The 27,949-nt window shown below is 55.2% G+C and overlaps 1 protein-coding gene across 13 annotated transcripts in view; it reads left to right on the top strand.

Annotated features, from left to right (window-relative positions):
* The window catches only part of Adgrb1 (adhesion G protein-coupled receptor B1), a 71,977-nt gene that overhangs the window by 20,041 nt on the left and 23,987 nt on the right, over positions 1 to 27,949 (top strand). For 4 of the 13 annotated variants that reach the window (XM_087558072.1, XM_087558074.1, XM_087558076.1 and 1 more), the window contains exons 3-18: positions 1,724 to 1,885; positions 2,614 to 2,724; positions 3,119 to 3,283; positions 3,438 to 3,602; positions 3,872 to 4,036; positions 4,708 to 4,872; positions 4,972 to 5,073; positions 6,452 to 6,558; positions 6,710 to 6,904; positions 7,474 to 7,542; positions 8,176 to 8,284; positions 10,774 to 10,917; positions 11,413 to 11,488; positions 11,667 to 11,769; positions 13,106 to 13,149; positions 26,466 to 26,607. In XM_087558072.1, coding sequence (XP_087414198.1) covers positions 1,724 to 1,885; positions 2,614 to 2,724; positions 3,119 to 3,283; positions 3,438 to 3,602; positions 3,872 to 4,036; positions 4,708 to 4,872; positions 4,972 to 5,073; positions 6,452 to 6,558; positions 6,710 to 6,904; positions 7,474 to 7,542; positions 8,176 to 8,284; positions 10,774 to 10,917; positions 11,413 to 11,488; positions 11,667 to 11,769; positions 13,106 to 13,149; positions 26,466 to 26,607 — 2,024 coding nt within the window. 13 annotated transcript variants of the gene reach the window in all.

The raw sequence follows: 27,949 nt of genomic DNA on the forward strand, positions 1-27,949 counted from the left end.
CAGAGGAGGGCATCCATCCTCAGACACAGGGTCCCATCTCCCCCAGCTTCTGATATGCCCCACCTCTTCTGTCCCCTCCCCCTCCCACATCCTCACCACCTGGGTCACCAAGGTAACCAGCCCCGAAATAGTGGGTGTTTTGGCAGCTGAGGCCTAACCTGGGTCTATCCTGAAAGGCTGTGTGCTGCAGCGGTTGCCATGGGAACTGAGTGGCATCCTCCGATTAGCCCAGCTTGGACACCCTCTCTGCCACCCACTGCCAGTTTTCACATCACTCAGGCTTCCTTGTGGGGGCTGGGCTGGAGCAGTGAGGGGGCACAAGCAGGATACAGAACCCTGACCCCACCCTGGGCCTGCCTCAGAGACTCCTGGCTCCTTTGTCTGGAAGCACGCGATGGGAATATGGCTGCAGCAGGTGAGACTCCTGAGGCCGGAATGCTGAACCGTGGTTGGTCCTGGCAGGTGGCCTTCCTGGGGCTGGCAGGTGGGGCAGAGATCTGGAGTCAGATTTGGTTCAGGACCTGGAGTCTGACCTGGTTGAGCTGTTCCTGCTTGTCCCGAGTTAAAAGCATGTGACCAGCAGCCTCAGAGCAGCCACCTGGGGCCCGCTCTGTGAACAGCTGCTGTCCTGTCCTTTCTGTTATGCATGTGAGGCTGTGCTGCAGACTCTCTGCTCTTTGTCTTGGTGGGGGTCCCATGGTTCTCCTTTTCCTGTATCCTGGTTGTGCCCTTACCCCCACCCCTAGGACTCTCCTGGTGAAGGTGAAGATGGTTTTGATAATATAGCTATTATTCAGATCTCCCAATCCTGACCCCCGAGCTTGGCATCTTGGCAGAGGTGGGGGTTGGGGTTCAGCAACAGGCATAGGAGCCTGGAAGGTGTCCCTTCCCATCCTACCCACCTCAGAAGAGTTAGCTCTCACTAAAGGGTCAGTGACTCACTCCCTGGAATCCCAGCGCCCCCTGCTGGTCCAGATGAGCACAAGCAAGGGACGCTGGGCCAGCTCTGGCTGTGGTCTTTTCTCCAAACCCTGGAATTTGACTCTCCTTGGGCAGAGAGGTGATAAGGCCAAGGAGATGCCATGGTCCATGGGGTCATCAGGCAGGACCACTCACATTCTGGAACCTACCATCTCTGAGTTCTCAGCTCAGACAGGGCCTCTTCATACCACCGTTCAAGCCAGGTGTGTGGCCCAGAGTAGCCTGGACCCATTTATCCTGCTTTGCTCAGTAGGTGGGCAGATCTGTAGTCTAAAGGGGGTGTGGAGGCTACCAGTTATGGGAGTAGCCATTCCCTACCCTGGCTCTGGAGTGAAGATGTGGAGACCTTGGCAATGACCTCAACCAGATAGGAATGCCAAAGGACGATTTCAGGGGTTTGAAGTTCCATGGGGAGGCTAGATCCAGGTGTTTCTGACCGGTGGCCCACATTGGTCACCAGGCCTCACACTGAGAGGCAGCATGGGATGAGCAGGAGGTGACTGTTCACTCAAAAAGTCAGCCTGGGACCACGGTGTGTACCTATCCCAGACCTCCTGGCTCAGGGTTGACACCAGCTCTCCAGATCGAGTTGGGACCTGAGGGCAAAGTTCCCCTTGCCCTACCTTGCTGTCTACCCCTGCCAGACCTTGTTTCTCCTTACCCTTTCAAAGCCCATGGCTACCCTTTCTGGCCTCTGCTATGGGCCAGATGGCAGGCCCCTGAGCCTCTCTTGTTCCCCCAGGTGGCTGGAAACTGTGGTCCTTGTGGGGCGAATGTACGCGGGACTGCGGGGGAGGCCTACAAACTCGAACCCGCACTTGCTCGCCCACCCTTGGCGTGGAGGGCAGAGGCTGTGAGGGCGTTCTGGAAGAAGGCCGCCTGTGCAATCGCAAGGCCTGCGGTCGTAAGTGGGCAGGGCAAGGGCGGGGCCGAAGTGGTGGGTGGGACCAAGTAGGGGAGGAGTCAGGGCCAGAAAAGGGGCGGAGTAGGACGTTAATGTGAAGAAGATAGGCGGGATTTTGATGGGATAAACTTGGTTGGGGACAGAGATACCTTAAAGGTGGAGCCTTAAAGGCCTTGCCTCATCCCAAATAGGTAGGACCCAGGAGGAGGCAGGGTGCCTGGAGCTTGATGTGGGTTCAGATTCTTCAAGCAGTGCCACAAGCAAGCTGCAGTCAAGTCAGTCAGCTCCAGCAGGATAGGCCTCCGGGATGTATTTCTCTAATAAGGCTTTCTAATGACCTCATGCATTTTTTAGCTGCTTCCATAAAGTTAAATCAGGTTCTAATGAGACTGTCATTTTTCCGGTTTTGTTTTGCTTTTTTGGATGCTCTTTCCTGAGGAGACAACTCTTCTCAGGAGCCTGGGGGTGGGGTGGAGGCCCTGTGTATCTCACAAGGTGGGAGGCATGGGATGTTGGGTAAGAGGAGGCAGCAGACACTCTAAGGAGTTGTCCTGCAGCCCTGGAGGATGAAAGGAGAGACAGGAGAGACCTGGTGCCAGGAAAAATGCTCTGCATGGGGCCTCCCAGTTGTACGTTGGGGTTAGACTGCTCTGGTGACAGTAGGTGGCCAGCTGTGGCCAAGGACAGAGGGAATCCCACTGGGATGCTGACCTGAGCCCATCCCGCAGCCACTGGGCGCACCAGCTCACGGAGCCAGTCCCTGAGGTCCACGGATGCCCGGCGTCGTGAGGAGTTTGGGGATGAGCTGCAACAGTTTGGGTTCCCATCCCCCCAGACTGGTGAGCTGGCAGGGTGGGTAGGGCTGGCCCACACATAGCCCAAGGCGGGGAGGGGAGAGTGTTGTCTTCCAGGGCCAGGTTAGTAATGGCTGCTGGTTGCCATTAGTAATTCTAATAACTTACTGCTATAATTCATCTCGTTTAGTTGGTGCCAGACTCCTGCTCCAGGCAGACTGGCTTAGGGGAGTTGATAGGAGACTTAGAACCCTGTCCCAGCCAGATCCAGACCTTGGGGGAACCAAGCCAGTGGAGAAGTAGGGCATTTTAAGACCTACAGAACCCCAGCCTGTTGCCCCAAAGCAAGGTCCTGCCTCCCCAATGGGTCTCCAAAGCTGGCACTGCCCTATGGGAAGGGGCATGGCAGGTCCATGATGCTACAGGACTGGACCCACAGGTGACCCAGCAGCTGAGGAGTGGTCCCCATGGAGCGTATGCTCCAGCACCTGTGGCGAGGGATGGCAGACCCGTACGCGCTTCTGCGTGTCATCCTCGTACAGTACTCAGTGCAGTGGACCTCTGAGGGAGCAGCGGCTCTGCAACAACTCAGCAGTGTGTCCAGGTGGGTGGGGCAGAGCCCAGGTGGGCGTGACAGGGTCCGGGTGGGCGGGGCAGAGCCCAGGTGGGTGGGGCAAAGCCCAGGTGGGTGGGGCTTAGGGTAGTGGGGTGGGTCCTCTGGACAAGGGGACCACTTGCGGCTTCCTGTCTCTCCACAGTGCATGGAGCCTGGGATGAGTGGTCACCCTGGAGCCTCTGCTCCAGTACCTGTGGCCGTGGCTTCCGTGACCGTACTCGCACTTGCAGGCCCCCTCAGTTTGGAGGCAACCCCTGTGAGGGTCCGGAGAAGCAAACCAAGTTCTGCAACATTGCCCTGTGCCCTGGTAGGTGAGAGGGAGGGAGTGGCTGGGGGTTGAGAGATGGACCCAGCAAGCCACTTGCCAATTCAGGAACCCAGCTTGATACACCTCAGGATGCTCAGAGGTTAAAACCTCAGACCACACTAGTTTGAGATATGACCCTGTGTTATTCCTTCCCAAATCCCAGGTGTGTTGTTGCATGGTGCCCCCGGGGTGTTCTTGTGTGTCCCAGGCCTCGGGGTTCTGGGTATTCACACCAGCTTCCTGTTTCCTTCCTCCCCCGGGCCGGGCAGTGGACGGAAACTGGAATGAATGGTCCAGCTGGAGCACCTGCTCTGCCAGTTGCTCCCAAGGCCGCCAGCAACGGACCCGGGAGTGCAATGGTCCTTCCTATGGGGGTGCCGAGTGCCAGGGCCACTGGGTGGAGACTCGAGACTGCTTCCTGCAGCAATGCCCAGGTCAGGATGCCCTCTCAGGGCTCAGGGGGGAAAAGGGTGGGGCCCACTGGGGAGGTATGGCTGTTGGGGGTTGGTGTAGGGTAGGAATGGGGTTGGAGTTCAGGTTACAGTGTCAGGATGAAAGTACAGGGCAGGGGTTGGGGATTTAGCTCAGTGGTAGAGTGCTTGCCTCGCAAACGCAAGGCCCTGGGTTCGGTCCCCAGCTCCGAAAAAAAGAAAAAGAAAAGAAAAAAAAAAAGAAAAAGAAAGTACAGGGCAGTGAAGGTGGAGGTGGGGTTAAGGGTAGTGTGGTCGGGTCAGGGTGCAGGGTACGGTTTGGGGGTCGAAATACAGCATGGAGATGGTGGGGTTGAGTGCAGTTTAGAGTGCTGGAGTGGGGTGAAGTGTTAAGCAGGTTGAGGATGGAGTAGTGGAGTAAAGGTTAGGTGACAAGGTTCAGCTGCTCGTGAGATCCGGCTTCTTTTCTAAGTCAAGCTGATTTCAGACCTCCCCTTCACTGATCTCAACTCCGTCTCCTCATGGCTCTCGACCCAACCCTCTGGTGTCCTTGGTCTTTGTCTTGCCCCTATGTCTCCGTTTCTCTATGTCTCCCTGACCCCACTTCCCTACTGATCCTGGGCCCCACCTCCTCTTCCTGCCATCTGTGCCCCTCGTTTGGCCATCCCTTGCAGTGGACGGCAAATGGCAGGCCTGGGCATCATGGGGCAGCTGCAGCGTCACGTGTGGAGGTGGAAGCCAGCGACGGGAGCGTGTCTGCTCTGGACCTTTCTTTGGGGGAGCAGCCTGCCAGGGCCCCCAAGATGAGTACCGACAGTGTGGCGCTCAGCGATGTCCCGGTGAGACCCTTCCCGCTGCATTCTGACTCAAAGGGATTGGGAACAACTGAGTGTCACTGCCCCTCAACCCTGTCCACCTCACTGTCTGGACCGTTGCAGAGCCCCATGAGATTTGTGATGAGGACAACTTTGGGGCCGTGGTCTGGAAGGAGACCCCAGCTGGAGAGGTGGCTGCAGTCCGGTGTCCCCGCAATGCCACAGGTAAGAGTGGTGGTGGTCTGAGAGTCCCTGCCTTGTCTTGTCCTTGGACGTTGTCCCCATGGACCTTGTGTGGGACCCAAAGCTCATGCTGCTTCTGGTATCTAGGACATCCTGGCAGCCATTGTGTCCTAAGTTCATGCGGAGCAGAGCCCATGCCAGGTCCTCTGCTCAAGAGGTCTCTTTGAGCATAGACAGCTCTGCTATCCTTATACCAATGCCCCTGTAGAGGGGAAAGCAGGAAGAGAGCAACCAAGATTCCTACCCTGGGTTTGCAGTCTACAGGAAGGACATTGCCTTTGAACACCAGGAGTTAGAATCCCATGTTAGCCCTGGGGCTGACGAAGTACTTTCAGAGAATATGAAAAACAGAGTGGGCACCACGGGAAAGGGGCCTGCCCAGCCACATGCACTGGTCTTCTTCACTTTGAAAGAATGTGGGTACTTGGGAGGTCTCCGGGAGGGAGGGTGGGAGCCCAGTTCAAACCCTGACTCTGCCTTCCTTTGCTGTATTCCTTTTGGGGAGTGATTTGGTTTCTCTGAGCTTCAGTTTTCTCTTCTATAAAATGAGGAGTTGAGGTAACCTTTTGCATCGGGCTGCTGTGGGCAGTAGGTAAATTGGTCCACAGGGGCAGGGAAGATGGTGGGTTCTGAATATTGCAGGCCATGCTTGTTGTGCCCATCCTTGGCTACACCTTCCTGCTGGCATATTAGAAACCCAAAGAAACAGAAGAAAGGCAACACCCATTCCTCATGGTGCCCTCCTCTGACTTCCTTCTAACCTATGATCACATAGCATTTACCTCATTTTTGCTAAGAATTTGCCCAGGTTGCTGCATCGGGCCACTCTATGGTTCCTGTCTGGTAACAGGGCTTGAAACATCCCATGTGATTGTCTTCATGTATTTATTTACTCTACTGTCCCTGCTCAGACAGTCTTCTGGGGTCCCTTCTATCTGAAAGTGGGGCTTTGTGTTTTGGGGTGTTGATTTTTGGTACCAAGTAGCCCCTAAAACTGTACCAGTGTCCATTGGCCCCAAGCCCCCTGAAGTCCTGTGACTGTGCTGGGGTATGGCAAGGGGGCTAGAGGACAGCTGTCCCTAGGTCTCTAGATTTCAAGGGACTCCAAGAATGGCTCTGGATGACCCCAGAAGACCCTGCTTGGCTGTGGATCCCACCCTCACATTGCAAGGTTCCTAAAGATACGGTGCTTGTTAGGGACCCAGAATAAGGCTGGTTATGTGACACACAGGAACAAAGTCAGCATGGCCTGCTTCTAGGTCCCCAGGGTCCCAAATAGAGCACTCCTGCCTGAGGGTTGTGGGTAGGACCCCCAGAGCTTCTTGGTGAGCAATCATGTGAGGAAAGAAGGTCTCCCCAGGCCTTATCCTGCGCCGCTGTGAGCTGGACGAGGAGGGCATCGCCTTCTGGGAGCCACCCACCTACATCCGCTGTGTCTCCATTGACTACCGGAACATCCAGATGATGGTGAGGTTGACCCAGGGGCTTCGGGACACCATTCCCACTCCTTGGACATGAGGTTGGGGGCTGCAGGGACCTTCAGGCAGCGGAGGTCCCTGGCCCTGACCTGGCTGTGACCCGCAGCGGTGCCAGCACCCAATCCCTTCCATTTCCCCAGACCCGAGAGCACCTGGCGAAGGCGCAGCGGGGGCTGCCAGGGGAGGGGGTCTCAGAGGTCATCCAGACACTGCTGGAGATCTCACAGGATGGCACCAGCTACAGCGGCGACCTGCTCTCCACCATCGATGTCCTGAGGAACATGACAGAGATCTTCCGCAGGGCTTACTATAGCCCCACACCCGGGGATGTGCAGGTGGGGACAGCTCCAGCGGGGGACACTTGGGGAACTGTCAAAGGAACCAACCCAGAGCCCAGGCAGAGATGAGGTCTTCAATGCTGAGTGTGGGCTGGGCTGTGACCACACCATAGTAATGAGTCTTAAACATGGTTACATACTGAATCCTGGCCTGGTCATAGGATGATTTCTGTTCCAGATCATATCCTGGTCACAAACTCTGACCTTAATGATAAACCAGGTCCTGTCCTTGGTCAAAGGCTAAGCTCTGACTCTTGTCATAATAGCCATAGATTAAATCAATCATCCTGGAATCTGCTCACACACTGAGCCCTGGCCTTGGTCCCATATATGCCCTCACCTTAATCACATACTGAGCCTTGATCTAATTCTGGCTACACTCTGTCCTCTGATCCTGGTCATACATAGCCTTGATCCCAGTCACTGACTGAGTCCTGATCTGGGTCAATTGTTGAGCCCTGGTTCTAGTAGTATAAACGGAGCCCTCACCCTAGTCATAGGCTGAGCTGTGATCTTCCTCATGCACTGATGCCTTGCCCCATTTCTCTGGTTCTTCTTATTTCCAGAACTTTGTCCAGATCATCAGCAACCTGCTGGCGGAGGAGAACCGGGACAAGTGGGAGGAGGCACAGCTGGTATGTGTGGAGGCCTGGCGCCCTCAGTGCTAGCCACGGGACAAGGATAGCAGCAGGCAGCTCTAGGCCTTCTACACCTCAGGCCAGCCATGTTGGGGCCTTGTTGGGTCTTCTGTATGAGTCTCCACACTGCTCCCAGTGGGTTGCACGACCTTGAAATCACCCCTTAACCTTGTGGCTTTTGTTTCTCTACCCATCTGTGGAAGTGCTGTGGCTTTTCCCTGGGGCTGGAGAGGTGGGGGAGGGGATGAGAAGAACAGGAACTGTGTTAAGAACACTAGGTGTGTCCTGGGTGGGGGGAGAGGATGGGGATGGGGAGTCCTCCCCATCTGGTCTACAGTTGTATTCCAGCTGACCACAAGCCTGCTATCACACTAACCCCGGGGCAGTAACCCTCACGGGGAGTATTTGGAACACTTTCCCTCACTCCAGCTTAGGGACCCCTGTGATACGCTCAGCAGCTTCTCTGACCTTGTCTATAAAATGACTTAGAGGCCAGGAGCCTGCTACCCTGCTATGCAAGGGAATGACCCACAGGGCCCAGAAAAAGAGGTAGCAGAGAAGGGAAGGAGGCAGGGGTGGGGCCACAAGCATCTCCCCCAACTTGAGCTTCCCTGCTTCTCTCTATCTCAGATGGGCCCCAACGCCAAGGAGCTCTTTCGACTGGTGGAAGACTTTGTGGATGTCATCGGCTTCCGCATGAAGGATTTGAGGGATGCCTACCAGGTGACAGACAATCTGGGTAAGCCCCTCCATGCCCTGGTCCTGTGACTCTTTTTTTTTTCCTCATCTATAAGATAAGAAATCACCACACCCTTCTGCAGCCACATGGTAGCCTGGGGCTTAGGTCTGGGGGGTTGATACCAGGAGCCTTTGGGACCTCAGACTTAGGCAAGGACTTGGAGATCTCTGAATGCCAGGGACACACTCAGGAATCCAGCCACCCCTGAGGTTGAAGCTCTCTTCATCCTATTACCCCAGAGCCACCTCTGCAGCTGCTGTTTCTCTGCCCTCGGGTTCTACAAAGCCTAGGTGCAGTAGGACAGGAGACTGGTGTTTGCCTGGTTGCTGTTTTCTCCTTCCTGTATCATAAGAGTGGAGTAGACTGGGCAGCAGATCCGAGGGTAACTGGTGGCTGTCCTCATAAGTATACATTAGTGCTTGAGATGTTCCTCAACCTAGGCTCCACCTCTTCGTCCCTAAGAATGGGACTCCAGCCTCCCACTCTGAGTCTCCCCAGCACTGGCTGTGTCCCCACCTCTTCCAGCATGAGACTGATGTTTTGTGGCCTTGGACCTGATACCTGTCTCTGCCCTCCTTCTCCCCTCTACCTCCACCAGGTCAGACTATGTACCACAGGCTAACTATGTCCCCTTCCCCCTCTAGGCCTCTTGCTAAGATGCCACCCCCCCCCCCCCAGCCAAGACTCCAGGCTCCATGGCCTTTAGTGCCATGCCTTTACAAGCAAAATGCCTGTGGCCTCATCTTTTCAAGGCCTGAAAGCCAAGTGGGCCCAAAGCCCCCAGTGTCCATCTGAGCCTGTTATCCCAGTTCCAGAGAAGCCCTGACATGCCACCCCAGGCATATCTCTAAAATGTCTGAACCCCTGATTCTGCTCCCCGTCACAGGACCTAGGAGTCCCATGCTCCTGCCTCTGGGCCTCCCTGCCTTCCACCGACAGGGCCATATTTCAGGGGGTCGCTACCACAGTCTGATCTGATCTCACCCTGTGCTCTCTGCCACTTTTTTCCCCTGTCCCTGGGATATGTCCCTCTTTTTTTCCTGTCCCCCAAGGTTTCTGATGAGTTGATCTCCAACCTCCTCTTCCTCTTTCAAGAAAGGTAGGGGTTGGGGAGTGTATTCGAGGTAACCGAGCTTCGGGCATAGGGTCTCTCTATTTGCGTGGGAGGTCTCCGTGAGAGAGGGGCAGCAGGTGTGGAGGGAGAATTCAGAGTAGTCAGGTAGGATGTTACTCTTCTGCATCCTAGCCCAGGAAACCTCTGCCAGGGGAACTAGTCTTTGGAGCCCTCCCAGTTCACACAAGACCAGGCTCCAGCCTAGCACCAACCTTAGCAAGACGTCCTAGAGGATGTCCCTGTTTGCCACACATCTTATTCTAGCACACACACACTAGAGTAGTGATCAAAGGCCAAGGGGGACAGGACTGGGAGACAGAGGGAGGGCCCTTGTAAGAGAGGTGGCTTTCAGGCTGGAGAGTGGCTAAGCTGTTAAAGGCTAGGTTCACAACCAAAAATATAAGAGAGGTGGCTTTCCTAGCTCCCTTTCATGCCCTGTAACCCACTGTAGGCATACACTCTACCCTTTAACCACTGACATAGCCTGGGGTTACTTGTAACTTTACTGAAGAGCAGGAACAGCTGAGCTCTAGGGTACATTCTCTAGGTACACTCCTTGTCCTGTCCACCTTTCCTCTGTGCCACCTACCCTGCTTGGCCAGGCTCAGCAGCCTCCCCACCTGGCCCTGCCCTCCTGGGACTCTGAGGCATTGGGAGCCCAAGGATTCTCTCACAGTGTTCCATAAAGTATCTGCCGTCCAGAGGCCATGGGGACAGACAAGCCTTCCTCTGAATGCCAGCACTTGGCTGGCCCTTGGTGCTGAGCGCTCCCCAGTGAAATGAGTGCTCTATCTCATTTGGCACATGTCTGAGTCTGCATGCAGGGCCATACAGGTGCTGAGGATATGTGGGCAGTAGACCCCTCTGGGTGTGCACACAGAATGGAGGCCGTCACTGGTGGCAGCAAAGGGGGGACGGGTTTGATGTTCCCATACAGAGTATGACCTATGACCCAGAGATGAGTGCCTAGCTCCTGTAGATCTTTCTGTGCCCACAGAAGACACCTGGCCATAGTGACTGAGCTTGATTCTCAGTACTCACCAGTCTAAACAGGACCTGGTTGGGTCTCAGTCTTTAAGATAAGACTTCCTGTAGGGATTCTGGCCTGCTGTCTCGTACAGTCCCCATCGGCCATCTTTAGACTCTGGGGATTTTACTCATGTGGGAGCGGGAGACTGTGGAGGAACTAGTGAGTATGGTAGTTAGGGTCTACAGGCTTAGTGCTCATACCTGACAGAAACCTGGCCATGTGGGCCCGGCCCACTCTTAGCCTCGGGAAACGTGTTCCACTGCCTTGCCCCAAAGCCTAATGCCTCGTCCCAGCTGACTTCCAGGTCGGTGATGCTGTGTTTGTGTTGCCCCTACCCTGCCTCAGTGCTCAGCATCCACAAGCTTCCAGCCAGTGGGGCCACCGACATCAGTTTCCCTATGAAGGGCTGGCGTGCCACTGGAGACTGGGCCAAGGTGCCAGAGGACAGGGTCACCGTGTCCAAGAGTGTGTTTTCCACAGGGCTGGCAGGTGAGGCTTGGGATTGGGATGGGCCTGCTAAGAACCAGGATCCTAGAGCCTGAGACTCATCGCCTTGAGATATTGTATAGGGTTCCGTGAATTTTCTCTAGTGACGGGATATCCCTGGTATTCGTTGTTATTCCTGAGGCCATCTCCTTGCCACAAGCACCCTTTGCCTCCGTGGGAGGGTACCCAGGGAAACTTCCTAGCCAGAAGGCCAAGCAGAGTGAAAGGACTTGGGTGGATCACTCAACAACAAGGACGCAGGTTCCCAGGTCCCCATATCTCTTGTGCGGTCACTTGAGGAGATGAGCGAGTTCCCTCTCCCCATATAGGTCCAGGCGGTTGCTCCGGATCCCAGCTGCCCTCCTCATCTGTGGTGGGACATACCTTCTCCTGTCAGGACCTTGGACATGACTGTATAGATGAGACAATGGAGGCCACTGGGCGAGGTGCAGGATAGTGGGCAGTAGCAGGGTTGGGGTAACCTGTGCTCCCTTCCAGAAGCTGACGATTCATCTGTGTTCGTGGTTGGTACTGTGCTCTACCGGAACTTGGGCAGCTTCCTAGCCCTGCAGAGGTGGGTGACTTGGGAAGGGGATGGCCTGAGCTCCTACAGGTGGCCAGTAAGAGACTGGTAGGCTGGGCATGGTGGTATGGGGATGCGCAAAGCATGCCCCGACGCTGGGGCTGGGCTACAAGACTGGCTCAGGGCCACCCCACACCTCTGACAGCCTTTGCCACTTTGATGTCCCCAGGAACACAACTGTCCTCAACTCTAAGGTCATCTCCGTGACTGTGAAGCCCCCACCTCGATCGCTCCTCACACCCTTGGAGATCGAGTTCGCCCACATGTACAATGTGAGTGCTGCCCACGTGTGTGGGTGCCCGGGTACCTTGGTCAGGTCTGAGTGCATCCCCGTTCACTCCTCTCAGGCAGTAGCTTTTGGGGTTACTAGCAGAGTGACTCTCGTCTGGATTCCAAGTGAGGAAACTGAGTCTTTGAGCTCCCAGGACCACATAGCAGATTGGTGTGGATGCTGAGTTAGCCCATTCTGACCTGCCCCCTAACCTATCCCTGTGCTCAATGCCTCCACTCCAGACTCTGATCCCCCGGGGGAGGGGGATCTGCTTGATACTTCCTGTGCCCATGACCCAGCATCCTGGGAGCTGTATGACAGGCCATCTACCCCAAACCAGGTCTCCAAACCTCTAGGATTTGCTCCCTTCCCTGCCCAGGTTGCTGGGAACATGTGATCGCCACTTTCTGCCAGAGTCAGGGCTGACCAGCAGGCTATATCATTCAGGGCCTCTGGGATGACAGTGCCAGGAGCGTCCTTCCAAAGCTCCCTAGGACTCCAGGCCACTGCTGCCATGCGACCCTTGCAGGCCCCCAGCTCCAGGGATGCCTGGATACCTTGCTGGGCATGAGGAGACCTTGGTGGCTGTCAGTCCTCTTATATGGCTGTTCAGAGACTAGAGCTGAAGCTCCTGCATCCCACTGTCTCTGCTTCCGGTTTGGTTGAGTAAGAACCCCAAGGGGGTAAGGCAACTGCATTACTCAGCCGGGATGTGGCAGTACCAGGTCCTAGTCCTCAGACCAGGGGTGTGGGGAGTCTCAGGAAGAACTCAAACCTGTCCCTTTGTCCTTTGTGACCTTGGTGGGGATTGTTTACCTTCTCTGTGCCTTTATCAAACAGGGACAAGTGATTCCCGAGAGTCTTCAGGGCACATAGCCACTGTGAGCATAGTACTGACCCCACTGTGGTTTCTCCCATCTCTCCAGGGCTCAGCCAAGTAGCCCTCACAGTGATGGTGTCCTGCACTGCTCTTCAGATCCTCCTGCTTCCAGGACCAAGCACAGCGACAGGGCAGCTTCCCCCTCCTCCCCCACTCCCTTAGGCAACTCTACCACTTCCCCATAAGACATGGCTTTATCCTTTAGCCCAGCCCTATCATGAGGTCTGGATAGGAACCGAAGTCATGTGTTGGGCACTGGAGAGAGAGGGTCAAGCCAGGCCTAAGTGACACAAGCACTCCTCTCTGCTCTGAACTATAGGGGTTTTCCCTCTTATACAACGCAGTCTTTTGGGGGAATGTCACCAGGCGTGTGTGTAGTGCCTCTGTGAGTGGATTCAGTGACCCAGGTTGGGGCTAAATACGGCAGTGGCCCTGACCTCCCTTCTTTATCTCCTAGGGCACCACCAACCAGACTTGTATCCTGTGGGATGAGACAGATGGGTAAGTTCTTTTGGACTTAGTAGCCCTGGGACTCTAGGATGGTGGGTGGTGGGAGGAGCTTGCAGCATGCTTGGGTAGTGGGGGGCAGGTTTAAGGTGGTGGAGCCACCATTCCCTGGACCTCTGGCCACTAGTACATCTGCATGGTCCTCCCTTTCTTCCTGCTCAGGTCTGACTTCAGAACCTATTGGCCTGCCCTTCTTATTCTCCTTGGGAAGTCCATGACTCCAGGAAGGAGGGCCAGAGAGATGTGCCCTAGCTAGGTGCTGAAGTGGGGCACTCAGGCTATTCTGTCTTGGTGTCGGGTTTGGTGCAAGTGTCAAGCACTGAGAGTCAGGAATGTGGCTGTGTGGACTAAGACAGCTTCAGGGTTGAGGACCCTGAGACTCCAGCTAACCCAGTGGTGTTGGGGCTTCCTGGTGTCCCCAGCAGCATCATGTGATCCTGGGCCCTGTGCTTAGGCCTTTTCAAGTGCATAGTGGTCATCAGCCTGCTCCAGGGCACTCTGTAAATGAGTGGGGCCTCCTGGCTGGAATAAGAGGCCCAGGTGGAATGAAGGGGAGGTGTGGAGGGACCTCCTGAGGGAGAAAGTATTTGGCAGGCTGACATAGAGTTCATGGAAGCCAGGAGCTTGCTTGGGTTGAAGGGTTGAGGGAGGACTGGAGGTGGGGCTGTGCCTATGGGCCTTGGCATGTGTTTAGGATGGTCTGGTTGGAAGTAAAGAACAGAGATCTTGTTCCCTTTCCCAGGATGGGTGGCGTGGGAACTCAAGTGGTCCCAGGCATGGGCAGTGTGTGTAGCAAGCCTAGGCGCTGCAGGTTATGTAGTTATGGGTGTGATCTAGGCATCTGGGAAGGTCTCTCAAGTGACTGGCTTGGGAGATGACAAAGACTCTAAGAGAGGTATGACCGCAGCACCAGCAGGAAGGCTTGGAGGGCTCAGGGAGGCTGGAGAAGCATGGGCGGGAGGCAGGATAGAGGGGTGATGGTGGCCAACAGTGAGCTATCATGTGGGACTAGTTATCCCCACCCATCTTCTGGTGACTGGGACCACTGAGGTCCCAGTCACCTCTGCATCCCAGGAATGAGGGGCAGTGCACAGTAGAAAAGTAGATCCAAATGAATGTCAGGTCCTGTCCTACACCAACAGGAGGTCAGAGACTCTGTAACAGGTTGTGTGGCACATTTCCAAGCAGGGTCACTGTGGCCTCTGTGTGTATGTATGTTGTGGGGGAGGCTGATCTCTACACAGGGTTCTGGCAAACTCTGTGCAGTGGGTGTCTGAGGGGCAATCAACCTGTTCACCCTCTTAGTCCATACTGGCACCTTGCAGAGCCCTCCTCTAGTAATGTAAAGACCAGCCTCCTGGTGGGGACAGCCCATCAGATAAGTCAAGGACACTCTCCCTCACCAGGTTATAGCCCACCAGGCACCTCATGAGTTGAGGATCCTATCCTTGGAGCTGTCAGCTGCCTGATATTGGGTAGAATCAGGGCAGCTCAAGGACTCCGGTGAGCCTTCAGATGTTGTAAGTTAGTGTGACCTCTACCTGACTTATTTTTACAACTGTGGTAATGACCTCAGTCTTACTCTTCTGCCCCAGCCCTAGAGAACTGGAGCATGGAAGGTCGGACCCCAGGAGAACAGAATGGTACCAATTCAGTTGAGTGGCCCACTTCTAGGCAGAGACCCAAGTCCAACCTGGGATTACTCTTCCATCCCCATTTACAATTACAAGGACTCCAGAGGCTACAGCCAGCCAGAAGGCCAGTGGTGATTAAGGAGAATGCTCAGAACAGGCATCTAGAACTGTTGAGCTGAGGCTAGAGGAGGACTGGATGGTGGACAGGCTGGCTTTTGTAACTTCTCTGAGTCCTATCTACCCTTCTCCCCTTTGCTGAGTGGCTCCTTGGTCCACAGCTTGTAGTCATTACTTCTACTATGACTTGTGAATGTGAGCGTTTTCCTATTGGCCTGAAGGGGGCAGAGCAACGGCCTACTTTCCTCAGTGTGCCTGACATGCCTGGTATGGCCTGTGCTTGCCTGTGCTTGGCTGAGAATAGGCCTAGGGGCCAAGGAACGGCCTGGCCACTAGGGGGAGAGGACAGCCTTCTGTGACTGCCACCTGATAGAGGGTGACCTTTTTGTACTGTACTTGTGACCCATAACCAAACCATCCTAATCTAGGGTAGAGTCCAGATCCCCAACTGAAAGTGGGCTGAGACCAGGCACTAGTCATACCTGAGTGCTGACCCTCACTGAGACATTGAGCCCTAGTTCTGGTCAAACGCTTATCATAGGTTAAGTGTTAACACTAGTCACACACCACGCTCCTGTTCAGACACTAAATGCTGATTCTCATCACAAACTGAGCCCTGATCTTGGTTACACACTGAGCCCTGACCTGAGTCACACATTTATATTCCTAACTCTGTGCATACTGAACCTAGATCCTGCTCATACACACAGTCTTGATCTAGCTCACACACTAAATGCTAATTCTCATCATACACTGAGCTCTGTTCCTGGTCACACACTGAGCTCTGACCCTGGTCCTACACTGAGCTCTGTTCCTGGTCACACACTGAGCTCTGACCCTGGTCCTACACTGAGCTCTGACCCTGGTCCTACACTGAGCTCTGACCCTGGTCCTACACTGAGCTCTGACCCTGGTCCTACACTAGCTCTGTTCCTGGTCACACACTGGGCTCTGCCCCTGGTCACACACTGAACTCTGCCCCTGGTCCTACACTGAGCTCTGTTCCTGGTCACACACTGAGCTCTGCCCCTGGTCCTACACTGAGCTCTCTTCCTGGTCACACACTGAGCTCTGCCCCTGGTCACACACTGAACCCTGATCTTGGCCCTAGGGTGAGCCCTGCCCCTTGTCTCTGTTGGAACCGTTAATGTCTGTTGACACTCATTCCATATATGACACATGTTTCGAGGATCACCTTCTTTTCCAGCCACACATGACAGTTGATAGTGTGACACATTCTTGTAGGGAACAAGCCAGAGGCTCTCACCTACAATGTAGACCCTCTTCCCTTTCCTCTAGGAATATCCACATACCTGCAAGGACTCTGGTAGTGTGCACACTGGAGGTCTCTGTCTAAGTGCCTTAAACATCTGTTCAGAGCCTCTGATGTAACCCTATCCTTATGTAATGTCTGTCATCTATGTCACTGGATCTGGGTCTTGAACTCTAGGTTGGCAACTGGATTCAAGAGCTGTCTTTACCCACCTAGAGAAGCATCGCCAGTGATTCTGAGAGTCTGGGGTAAGAAGTGAGAAGGAAGAGGAGGATGGGAGGGGCGAGTCCTTGCTGGCATATACTAACCAGGCTGCATCCACAGAGAGCTCCAGCTTTGTGTGTCTCCACTGAGAGGGACAATGACAGTCACAGGTGTATTCCCACAGTCTCCTACCACCTGCTAGGATGAGAACTGATTGTGTGTGGGAATGGACATCAGGAAGCAGGGCAGCATGGGTGAGATGGTTGAGCAGGTCATGGTGGTCAGTGCTGGGCAAGGTAGGAGATCAGGAGTGGAATGGAGTGAGGTTAGAACAGCAGGGGTATAGGGTGAATGACTGAATGGAGGATGAGATCCAGAGGCATCCAAAGGACAAACAGGTGCCTGAAAAGGGACCAGATGTCACAGGAAGTAGGCCCTTGTAATACAGAAAGGCCTGAGCTCTGACCTCGGGTGTTGACAGAGCTGTCCCTCTTCACGGCTTTTCTTTTCAAACTCTTGATCCTTTCCTGGGTGGAACTGCCAAGTCCCACTAGGTCCACCCAATTCTCTCACAAAGTTCCTGCCCCACTGTCTTTGTCAGTCAGGTCACAGCCTTAGGCTTGAAGGTTCCCACTGAGCCCAGTACTATGTTCAGGGACCCTCTCTTGGACACCCCGGCAAAGGCATATCTTAGGAGTCTGACCCCTCTTTCTGTTTGTTTGCCTGTTTGTTTGTTTGTTTGTTTGTTTGAGACAGGGTTTCTTTGTGTAGCTCTGCCTATCCTAGATAGAATTCACTCCATAGACCAGTCTGACCTCAGACACAGAGATCTGCCTGCCTCTGCCTCCCAAGCTCTGGTGTTAAAAGTGTGTGTGCCACCACAGGCCAGATCAAGAGTCTGTTTCTTTAAAAGTTCATCACCTTGGAGAAGGCAGGTAGTACTGACAGGCCTACCTGCTAGGGCCACCTGTGCCTGTCATTCTTCATTGTGTTTGCTCCTACTGGGGCAAAGGAAAGAAAAGGGAGCAGGGAGGGTGAATTTAAGGTGACTTCCTACAGAGGCCTCTGGGTTGGAGAGCTGGAAGGGGTGCATTGGGTCATGAAGGCACATCCAGGAACAAGACCCTCACCCCACCCAGAATTTGGGGTGGGGTGAAGCATCCACTGCTCTGATCCTGCTTTTCTAAGGGGTCCCATCTTCTCTCCCCTGTCTTTCCATCAGTGATGCAGTCTGTCTCTGGTGTTACCTTGGGGTAGGCACCAGGTCTTATCCACAGGGTCCTGACTGTAAGGCACATGGTGGCCTTGCAACAGATGTTGTCCAGGGTATGAGTGTGCCCAATCTTAATGAGGTTACCTTCTCCCTGGGGAGAGTGGTAATTCACCTACTCATTCATCCACTCCATCATTTACTCCTTGAACACAGGACAAAGACTTGTAGCCCAGTTCTCCCCACGCTCACCTGTGAATACACCTAGCAGGATGCCCTTGGGTACCAGCCAAGTCCTGTCCTGAGGGCTGCAGGTCTTTGGGATCCCATAATCCAAGCTTTTCCAGCTATGGAGTACTTGGTTCTGTCCCCACTGGCTATGCAATCACAGGCTTCAGTTCCCAACTCTAAGATGAGACAGGGAGAGGGGGGCTTACTTTCAGGACTCTGTAGGGACCCCACCAAGCTGCCTCTGCCTGCCTAGTCTTCTTCCTCACCACCCCACACTCCTTTGTCTCCTCTCTTTTCTTTGCTCCCTTTTGGAGACAGGATAGTATTCAGTAACTCAGGTGGCCTGGAACTCATGGCAATTCTTCTGCCTCAGCTGGGATTGCAAGAGTGAGCTTTTACAAGAAGCCTTACCTTGATACTTGGCAGGACTGCAGTTGCTTCCCTCAAAACATGGCTAAGGAGGAGCTTCAGAGTGGATGGAGGATTTGAATTGGGGCAGAGCTGAAGGGCTTTCCCATCATCCTTTGCCACTTCAGAGATCCATTTGTCCTGCAGGTTCCCCAGGCTGCTGGGTTTTTGTCTGCAACATTCCACTAGACATGGAGGGGTAGTCCCAAGGCTGAGCTAGTGGGGCATATAGGCTCGTAATACCCACTACAAGTGAACCCTGGCCTGGACCTGTCCTGAGGCCTTTGTCTGACTACCTGGTTACATGGGCAAGCTTCCGTCATGTTGAGCCTTGTTTTCTCCACTTATGGAATGGCTGCCATGGTTGGTGATGTGCTGAGGGTCAGAAGGTATCCTAAAGGACACCAATAAGCCTCACAGACACAGTACTATCCCATAGGCCAGCGGCACATACTGGCTGGCTGGAGTATACCTTGGCAGGAGGGTATGGGAGTCCAAGGCCACAGTATAGAGTATACAGAAGCCCAGCAGAGTGCAGTTGGAGATGGTAGAGCTGCAAGGAGAGGTCCAAGGAGAGAGGGGTAGGGAATGGGGCAGAGAACATATAGGTCAGGGAAGTGACTCCCCAGGCCTGGGGGTCCCTTTTCTAATCACTGTACCTCTTTTTAGATGTGGAAACTAGGCTCTTTGTCCTCAGACTTAAGGAGAGGTGGAATTGGTTTGGGCCCTGTTCTCAGACTGCAGGGCAAATGGAAAGGAAGACACATGGAAGGCCTTTCCAGTTAGCTGGGAGGTTTGAGTGATGTGGGAGCCTGCTCCTGGCCCTCGCCTGCAAGTGTCAGAATGATGGAGGTAACCAGGTCTTCTGGATCAGGTGAACAGTGAGGTGTAGCAAGGAGGGTGGTAGTGTCAAAGGCAATCATGAGGGCTGTCTGTCTGTCTGTTCTCACTACCCTGGCCTGTCAGGGAGCACACTGAGGCTCCAGAGGGAGGAGCATGCACCAGCACTGTGCTGGGTGCATCAAGCTGAAGAAGATTCTTGCATTTGGGGGACATTGTCCATGCTCAAGACAGGCTGATGTTGCAGGGCAGTAACATGCTCACAGCAAGCAGGGGCTCACAGTGCCTGTGAAGGAGAGCACATTGGACCAGGTAGCGTTACCAGGCTGTGAACTTTGGCTGGTGCAGAAGGTCCTAGCATTGGTGATGTGCGGTGGGGACTGCACTTGTGGACATGGTGATAATGTCTGTGCTGATGTAGGTGCTGCTGGTGCTGGCCTGAGGATGCGTTGATGAGGGAGGAGGAGGGCTGGGTAATGTCTATGTTGAGAGCGACTGAGTGGTACTTGCTGGAGCTTGTGCAATGAGTAGGAGGCGTGGAGAATGGGGTGGTGTGAGAGGTGCTAGTGACAGGGTGGTGGTGGTCGTCATGGATCTGTGATCTGTGCTGCTGCTGCTGCTGCTGCTGCTGCTGCTTGTGCTGCTGCTGCTTGTGCTGCTGCTGCTGCTGCTGCTGCTGCTGCTGCTGCTGCTGCTGGTAGTGGTAGTGTTGGTGGTGGTGGTGGTAGTGGTAGTGGTGGTGGTGGTAGTGGTGGTATTGTTGATGGTGGTGAATCTGAGGCTGGTGGTGGTGGTGGTGGTGAATCTGAGGCTGCTGGTGGTGGTGTGACCCACCATCCATCATGATAGTTGCTGTGGATGGGAGTGATGGCGCTGTGGAGGGGTGTGTCGATAACATGATGGCGGTACTTATGCTTCTCTTGGTGATGGCATTGGTGATGGTGTGGGGGGGTGATTGACAGTCTTGGTTATGTGATGCTGATGATGGCAGAGGTGATGGTCTTGATGTAAGAGGCATGCTGGCAATGTGGGGTTAGCCATGATGACAACAGCTTTGACATGACAGTGGCCATAGAGAGGGCAGGTCTCAGAACCTGGCAGTGGCCACGAAAGGAGCATTGGTAATGCTGCAGTGACCTTGGAGGTGGTGCCAGGATGTGACAGTGGTTATGGAGGTGGGATGGTGCTGGTGATGAGGTGGTGGGTGTGGAGGTGGGATCAGAGATGAGGTGACCATGCAGGGGCGGGGGTTGGTGGTGCAGTGGTGGTTATGGAGGTGGTGGTGATGGTGGTGGTAGCCATGGGAGTAGTGGTGAGGACATGGTAGTCATAGAGACAGTTTCGGTACATGGAAACAGTGGTAGAGGTGGTGGAGGTAGTCGAGTATCCTGGGGTGGGGATGTCGCTGGTGGTAAATACTGACTGCAGATGCTATTGGCCTGTGTTGTTCAATGTTTGGTGATGGGCGTAGGTTTTGTGGGAGGGGGCTGGGGCTGGAAAGGTTTACAGGCCCCCTATGGGCATTAGCTCCCTTCTTCATGGCATAAGTCAAGAGTTAAGCCAAAGTGACCATGGGGACATGATAGGGCAAGTAGAGGAGGAAGGTTTACACATGGAAGTCTGGAAGGATGTCTTGTAGATGAGGCTAGTTTGGCTAGGGTCTCCATTAGGGTGTAGATCATCTTGACCTAGGGCAATACCAGGAATGCTCAGTGCTCAGCCAGGGCTAGCTCAGCTATCATTGAAACGATAGGGTTTGAGGGCTGTGTCGTCTGGACAGTAGCCCCTTGACTGGCAGGACTGTGACAGGCCAGTATGTGTGTCTGTAGGAGTCATAGACAGGAACCTAGGAGAGAGACAGGGGCTCAGTTTGGGTATCAAGCACCTTTCTGAACCAGGTACAGTCAGCAGGACCCTGTTCTCCAGGGTAGGTCATTGTCCACTGTTAGCAGGTTCCCCACTTAGTCCTACAGACAACCATGACCTATGTGCCCTGCCTGGGTAACCCGAGAGGAGCCACTAAGCATAGAGGGGGACATTCTGAGACTAGAAGCCCCAGGGTAGTGTCTGGCGCCAGGTAGGAGAGACGAAGAGACTGGTGTCAGGGTCCGGGGGAACAGGAGAAGCCCCAAAGGCCCTGCACAGATCTGAGGTGCACAGAAGGGCTCAGATGGCCACCTATCTTTAGTCGAGGGCACCAGACTTCAAGTGTTTGGATCTCTGAAAGCCAGACCAGGACTAGAGTCTCAGAAACAGCACAGGAGGGGTGCCAACTCAGCAGGGGGATGGACTGACGCCAAGGCTGGGCATAGTGGTCCAGAACATAGGTGACAGGAAGAAAAGACAGAGCTCGAGCATCTGAGTGAGCCTTTCGGAGGCAGCAGCAGCCATCTTGATGCGGAGAGAGAAGTCGGTAGATGTCTCTGGGAAATGGGCACACCTGACAGAGGAGGTGTGACTAAATCGTCTGGGAACCGGGACAGAGATGGATCAGGGGAGCTGATTTCTGGGGTACAGATGGGAGCTGGCTCATGGGGGTTCTCAAAGGCCCAGTTGAGAACCCCCTCAACTGCAGAGGCTTCAGTCCCAACCCCTGCCCAGAGCCTAAGATCCCCCGCTGAGGTGCACCGTGCCCACTCCTGGCTGTTTTATACCCTGTGGGTGGACACCCTATGAGTCATTCATACTGGGGTGTGAATTAGCCCATCAGATCCAAGGGGACCCCGACAGGCACAGTCCTATAATAGCACCTGCTCGTGGGCTGGCGGGAGGCATCACGATGCAGTAGGGCCCTTGCTCAGTGGGTGGTGGTCTCCATGCACTCTCTGCATACTGTCCCCTCAATTTCCTCGAACACATAGGCCCTGAAGAATCTATCGTTCTCTGAACAAGTACAGGTTACTGCGTACCCACTGCCTAACAGGCAGCTGAGCTCTGAGTTGGATAGGGTCAGGAATCTCTGTTCACTCCTTCTCCTGGGCTGGCGAGTATTAGGAGAGCAGGACCAGAAGCTGAGTTTGTGGCCAGCTGCAGGGATGTCCCCTCAGGGTGTTCCAATTTTGTTGGGTCCACCTCTTTTGGACGCTACTTGAGGTGCCTGCAGGGAGATGCTGGGCAATCAACCGGTAGTGAATATCGTTCTTGTACCACTGTCCCTGGGACCTGGGGATAGGGTTGTGACTCTGCCCTTGGAGTTGAGGGTTAAATGCAGTAAGGGATACACTGGCTCGGGGGCTACAGTGGGAGTTGTGGCTGTAGAAGTCAGGTGGTGGTCGATCCCAGCAGGTTCCCTTTGGATCACCAGGCCAACAGGAGACAACCACCCTGACAGAGGCTGCTAGGACAGGTGAACAGCAGGTGCAGACGCTGGGGAGGCAGGGAATGGACACGTTTCCCATGGACAGAGTGAGCGAGTGGTATCCACGGAGCCTTACTGGGCCTTTATCCTTCCTTTTTGCCTTACTTTCCTGGGGTCTGTACTGGATACCCTACCCTGCAGATATGCCTGCTCGGCAGGGGATGACTGTGATTTGTCAGGACCTGTGCTTGGGGTAGAGGAAGTTGAATCAGGCCAGGGGGTCATTAGACGTGGAGTGACGGGACAGAGAATGGCGTCCAGGGCCAAGTGTGGTGATATCACTGGAGGTCACGGCAGGAGGCAAATAGAATTTCCGTGATGAAGAAAGGTCACTCGTGGCATATAGAGAGATGGGCGTTATCTAGATCCATCCAGGTACCCGTCTGAGGGTGGCAGGCCTCCACCTACACAGGAGGGGAGTTCCTCGTTATGATCCCTCTCTATTCTGTGTCCAGAAAGGGGTCACTGGCCCAGCTCCTTCCCCAGTTCTAGATCTGTTGCCATGACTTGGGGGGTGGGGTGGGCAGGTATGACTGGCCCAGATTCCTTAGTCCTGGTCCAGGATAGGGACCTGGCTGGATGACCCAGATCACGTTTCTGAGGCTCAGACGACAGGTGACAACAGCTTCTGCTGTGGGCGTAGCAAGCAAGCAAGCAAGAAAGGGGCACCTGCGTGTGCTGCAATTGAGAGTCGAGATTCGTGCAGTAGAGTGGCTTTCAGTCAGGCTTGGGGAAGAACTTCCAGATGTTAGGAACCAAAATTTTATGGAAGGGGAAATAGGGGCTTTCCCCCACCTTCAACAGGTAGGGCGTCAAAAGTACAAGAGTCCACCAACTAGGGCAACCTCTACACTTTTGCTGAAATAACTGTGGCCCAGGGCTTTGGGGGTAGCTCCATGGCTTCTCGGACTGAGCTCTCCTCCTGGCTTGCAGCCCGTCTGGATTCTGGGTTGCTGAAAGGGCCTGATCAGATCTACTTTCAGCCAGGGTTCAGATGGGGACAGTTGGGGGCAGCAGTAGAGAGAAGCTGGAATCTAGGCCCCGCTGCCATCTTGCTGTGTGGTCAGCTGCACCCGCACAGCTTCCTTTTAGAGTCTACAAAGCTGACCTGAGGCTTGTGATGGAGAAAGGAAGATGAAACACACAGGTGCCTCAGAGCAGAGCGGAAGCTGGGGAGGGAGGTGAAGAGAGGACTTGTCCCTGGGCTGCACGTGGGGTGCCCACGATACTCCTAACACACGTGGCACTTGACTAGAGAGGTAGGCAGGCAGAGGCGGGCCCATATGGTAGTCTGGGCAGCTAACAGAGGCTAGTTCTGCCCTCTTTCCATGCCAAGCCTGGCCGGCTGGCTGGCTGGTTCTCTGGGCCCACACAGGTACCTTCTCTGATTTCCACAGCCTGGAACTGGAGAGTCTGGCCCTGATGACCCTCATCTGGGTAAGGCGGCAGCCACTCCTCCCCTGCCCCTGGGAGACTAAGCTAATTGGTGCCACAGCAGAGGTCCTGGGCAACTCTGGCTCTCAGGCTGGCGGTCTCCCAGGTGGTGGCCAGCAGCAGTCAGCCTGGCGTCCTGTAGACCCGACAGGGTGTCTGGGAAACCGCCAGGCTGCCAGCCTAGCTCCCCTCACCCTGCCTTAGGGTGTTGTCCTCTGAAGCCTTCCCAGCAACCATCAGGCAGGTACGATAGCTGAGAGCTCAGTGTGTCCTGTTCTAAAGAGCGGCCACACGGCCAACAACGAGGACAGGGCAGCAGCAGCCTGCCAGTCTAGCACACAGGGCTTTCTTGGAATGTGTGCATGCTGGTGACATTTGTTAGTCTGTGCTGGCCTTCTGTGTCTGGTCTGTCGTCTGTGGCATGAGACTGTCCCTTTGTCACTCCTAACCTTGAGAGAGGTACAGTGAGAGCCAGGACTCCATGGCTCCTGACCTGAAGAGTGGGCATGGTGAGGGATAGTGCATATCTGACACACAAGGTGATCTTAGAAAATCTCTAGGGATGGTGCAGAATCTGGGGCACTGTTCAAAGCAAGGGGCTTTGAGCAGGGGGACACACATTTCCTTTCCTGTACTCTTGGTATTTTAGCTACTTCCCAGTTGGACCTGAAGTCTTCTCTAGTGGGGGAAATATGCTTTTGTTCTGAGCTATAACCAGGAATGTGGAGTGCTAGGCATGCAGGGTGACAAGTTGGTGGAAAGGCTTCTGGAGTAGTGGTAGTCTCGGTCCCCTGGAGTTGATACAGTGGCTAACCCTTTGGGGACCTGCAAAGTTCTGATGAGACAGGGTCTGAAGGCTCAGAGGTTTTCCTGAGGACAAAGATCCTGCACATGAAGGCCTTTCCTTGGCCTCTATTTACTCTGTATTATTGCTCTTGCTGTGGAAAAAGAGTGCCCTCAGGTAGAACCCTGGGCCTCAAATCCTGGCATTCATGGGCCAGTGACCTTGTAGTTCAGCTTGCACTGCATCTCAGAGTGAGCTAACAAGTATAGGGGATGGAAAGGCGCTCACACAGCTTGGAGCAGCAGCTCCTGGGCTAGCCCATAACCTAAGACAGGCTTCTCTAGAGTAATTCTTTCGGAGGGGCAGAGAGACCCTGAGAGAGATGCAGATGCTGTGGTCCTGTCTCCCTGGGCCTGACTCACTGGGTTGTTGAGAAGAGGGGGAAGGAAGTATGGAGTCACTGGGAATTAAGGGAGGGTTTAGACTCCTGACAGCTGAAGCTGCTGTTGGCTGCCAGCATGTATTCCAGTCAGGCACTGAGTTGTGCAGCCCTGTGCTATGTTGGGGTCCATCCCTTCTTTAGAGACAAGGAAACTGAGGCAAGGGGGTGAAAGTAATTGTGCTCCTACAGGTAGGGTGTAGCTGAGGTAATGTTGGAACCCAGGTATCTGGCTATTCTTTTCGTTCTCAGTATTATGTGCGGTCGGGGCTATGTGTTGGTCAGGGCCATGCACAGGGCAGTTCTTCAATGCCACCAGGGAAAGCAACCAAAGAAAACCCACTGCAGGTGTAGATAGGCAGGCCCATTCCTGTCTATGAATTTTATAGTCTCCACTGGCACTGTGGAGGTGGCCTGGAAAAGGCCTCAGGCCATTGTTCTGACTAGGGATGGAAGCTACAGTCTTCCTGGGTGCACAGAGAGGACATCTGGCTGGCTTCCCAAAGCCTTAGACTGGGAAAGAGTGAAGTCTTCCTGGCCTTGGGTTCAAGAGACCACTCCTACCTAAGACTCTGGATACCCCAAATCCTGGGTGCTTCTGGGACAGGAACAGGACTGAGTTCCAAAAAAGGTGCCTTCTGGCACTTCCTGCAGGGCAAGATCAGCCCCAGGGCCAGAGGGTGAAGGATGGACGCTGGCAACTTTCTGTTCAGAGAACTGCCTGGTAGGCCCCAGGGGAGGTAGAAAGGGGAGGACGGGGGATTTTGCTGGAATCCTTCAGATCCTGGTGCACCCAGAACATAGCTAGCACTTTGCTTAACTGAAATGGGGCCAGCGGAGGCCTGGAGGCAGCAGGAGGGACCAGGGTCAGCGCGCAGAGGGAAGTTTCCAGCAGCTGGCCAGCTCCCTGCAGGGAGGGCTGTGCTAGTCCGGGACTTGGAGCCGCAGATACCCAGGCTGCCTGTCCTGGAGGATGCGGCCGCGCAGCCGCGCGGGATGGAGCCATCCCAAGGTCACCAGCTCGGAAGAGCCCTGGGCTGTGAGGCTGGGGTACTCCGGGACGGCCCCTCGCGCGCCCCCGCGCCAGGGCCTCGGGCTCGCGCGGGCTCGCGGCCGGGCAAGCTGGCGGGCGGGGCGGCCGGGCCCCGGGCCAGCTCCCGCCTCCCTCCCGCCGCTCCCGCGGCCCGCGCTCCCGCGGGCCGCGCTCCGCGTCTCCAGCGCGCGGCGGGCGGTGCAGAGCGCGGCCATGGGCGCCGGGGCGGCGGGTCTTGGCGGCGGGGCGGTCGCGCGGCGGGCGCAGGTGCGGGCCGGGCCGGGCCGGGCGGGCGCGGGGCCCGCGCGCCGCCGCTGACGCTGTCTCCCGTCCCGCCGCCCGCAGACCCTCCTCCTCCGCCCCCCCGCAGCTCGGGCCCTGGTCGTGGCGCGGCTGCCGCACGGTGCCCCTCGATGCCCTCCGGACGCGCTGCCTGTGTGACCGGCTCTCCACCTTCGCCATCTTAGCCCAGCTCAGCGCCGACGCGGTGAGACCCGGGCGGCGGGGGGCTCGGGGCGCGGGACGCGGGCGGGGATGTGAGCGCGGGCGGGCGGGAGGCGCAGGGCCAGGCCCGGCCCCCCAGGGGTCTCAGCGCTTAGCAGCCACAGTGTCCCGTTGAAGTCCTGGAGATGGTGAGTGGGAGCCTGGTGGGTGGCAGTGTGGAGTTTAGAGACCTTCAGGAAGTGGCTGTCAGGTGGGTCCTGTCTCCACTCTCCTTGGAGGCCTGGGGCCTTGGAGACCTTAGAACTGGGACTGGGAGGCGGGCCTGTAGACCCTTTTGCTTTGCTTGCTAGAGAACAGAGAAGAGGAGCTCCTTCGCTCAGTGCTTCTGCCTGCCCCCGCCCCAGTGGAGCCTGGGCTGCGGAGGTGGCTGTGTCCCCAGGCAGGGTTCTGGGGGTGGCTGAGGCTGCTGGGCCTGGCCCAAGTCCCTAGACAGGCCTATGGTCTCAGGGGCCTCCTTTTTTTGTTCCTGTGATTCTTGTGGGGGCTGCTGGTTTCTATGGTGACAGTATCTCAGGCCAGCTTGCTGCCTGGGGCTCTGGGTGCTGGCCCAACCCTCTACACTGGTGGGCTTTCCTGTCTTTACAGCCTCAGGAAGGCCAGGAGAGTGGGGGTAGGGGCTGGAGCTGCAGAGTTCTTGGGCCAGACTGGCCCAAGAACGGAAGGAGCCAGGGTCTGAGCTCTGGCCCCTAGCCCAGCCCAGCTCTCTTGTGGAAGGGGCCCTGGGATTGGAATGGAGGACTCTGGGGGAGAGGACTTGGCTCTTCTGGCTGTGAGCAGACAGATCTTGGCCCTCTGTGAGCCCAAACTCCATGTAGATGCTTGACTGCCCTCTTACTCTCTGAAAGTGAGAAGGGATTACTATGTTAGCTGGGGTCTCATGGCGGGTCGGAACTAGAGGGACCTCAGTAGTTGCTACCAAACTCCTCTTTGATAGTCAAGGAATCTGAGGCCAAGAAAGGCCAGTTTCAGATCCCATGGTGAATCTGGGTCCCATGTGCCTTCCAACTGGGCAGATCCATCATTGGGACTGCCTATACTGGAAGGTCTGTGGGCAAGACGAGGGACCTGGAAGGAGGACCAGACCAGGGAGAATTAGCAGAGACCATGTCTCTGGTTCCTTTGTACTAGCCCAAGATTGGGCTGTAGGAGATCGAAGTTGAAGACTGGGAAAATGGGCTTGTTTCTTACACATAGCACTATCCTGGATTGGCCTTCTGTCTGTTAGAGTCTCAGTTTCCCTTGTGAAAAGGAGGGGGGACTTTAACCTTAGAGAGGAGCACTGTTGTTGTGAGCTGGACCCCTGGAGCAGCCATAGCTGGTGTGAC

Source organism: Rattus norvegicus, chromosome 7 (genome assembly GCF_021556685.1).
Source record: "Rattus norvegicus strain SHRSP/BbbUtx chromosome 7, alternate assembly SHRSP_T2T, whole genome shotgun sequence".
Classification (NCBI taxonomy): Eukaryota; Metazoa; Chordata; class Mammalia; order Rodentia; family Muridae; genus Rattus; species Rattus norvegicus.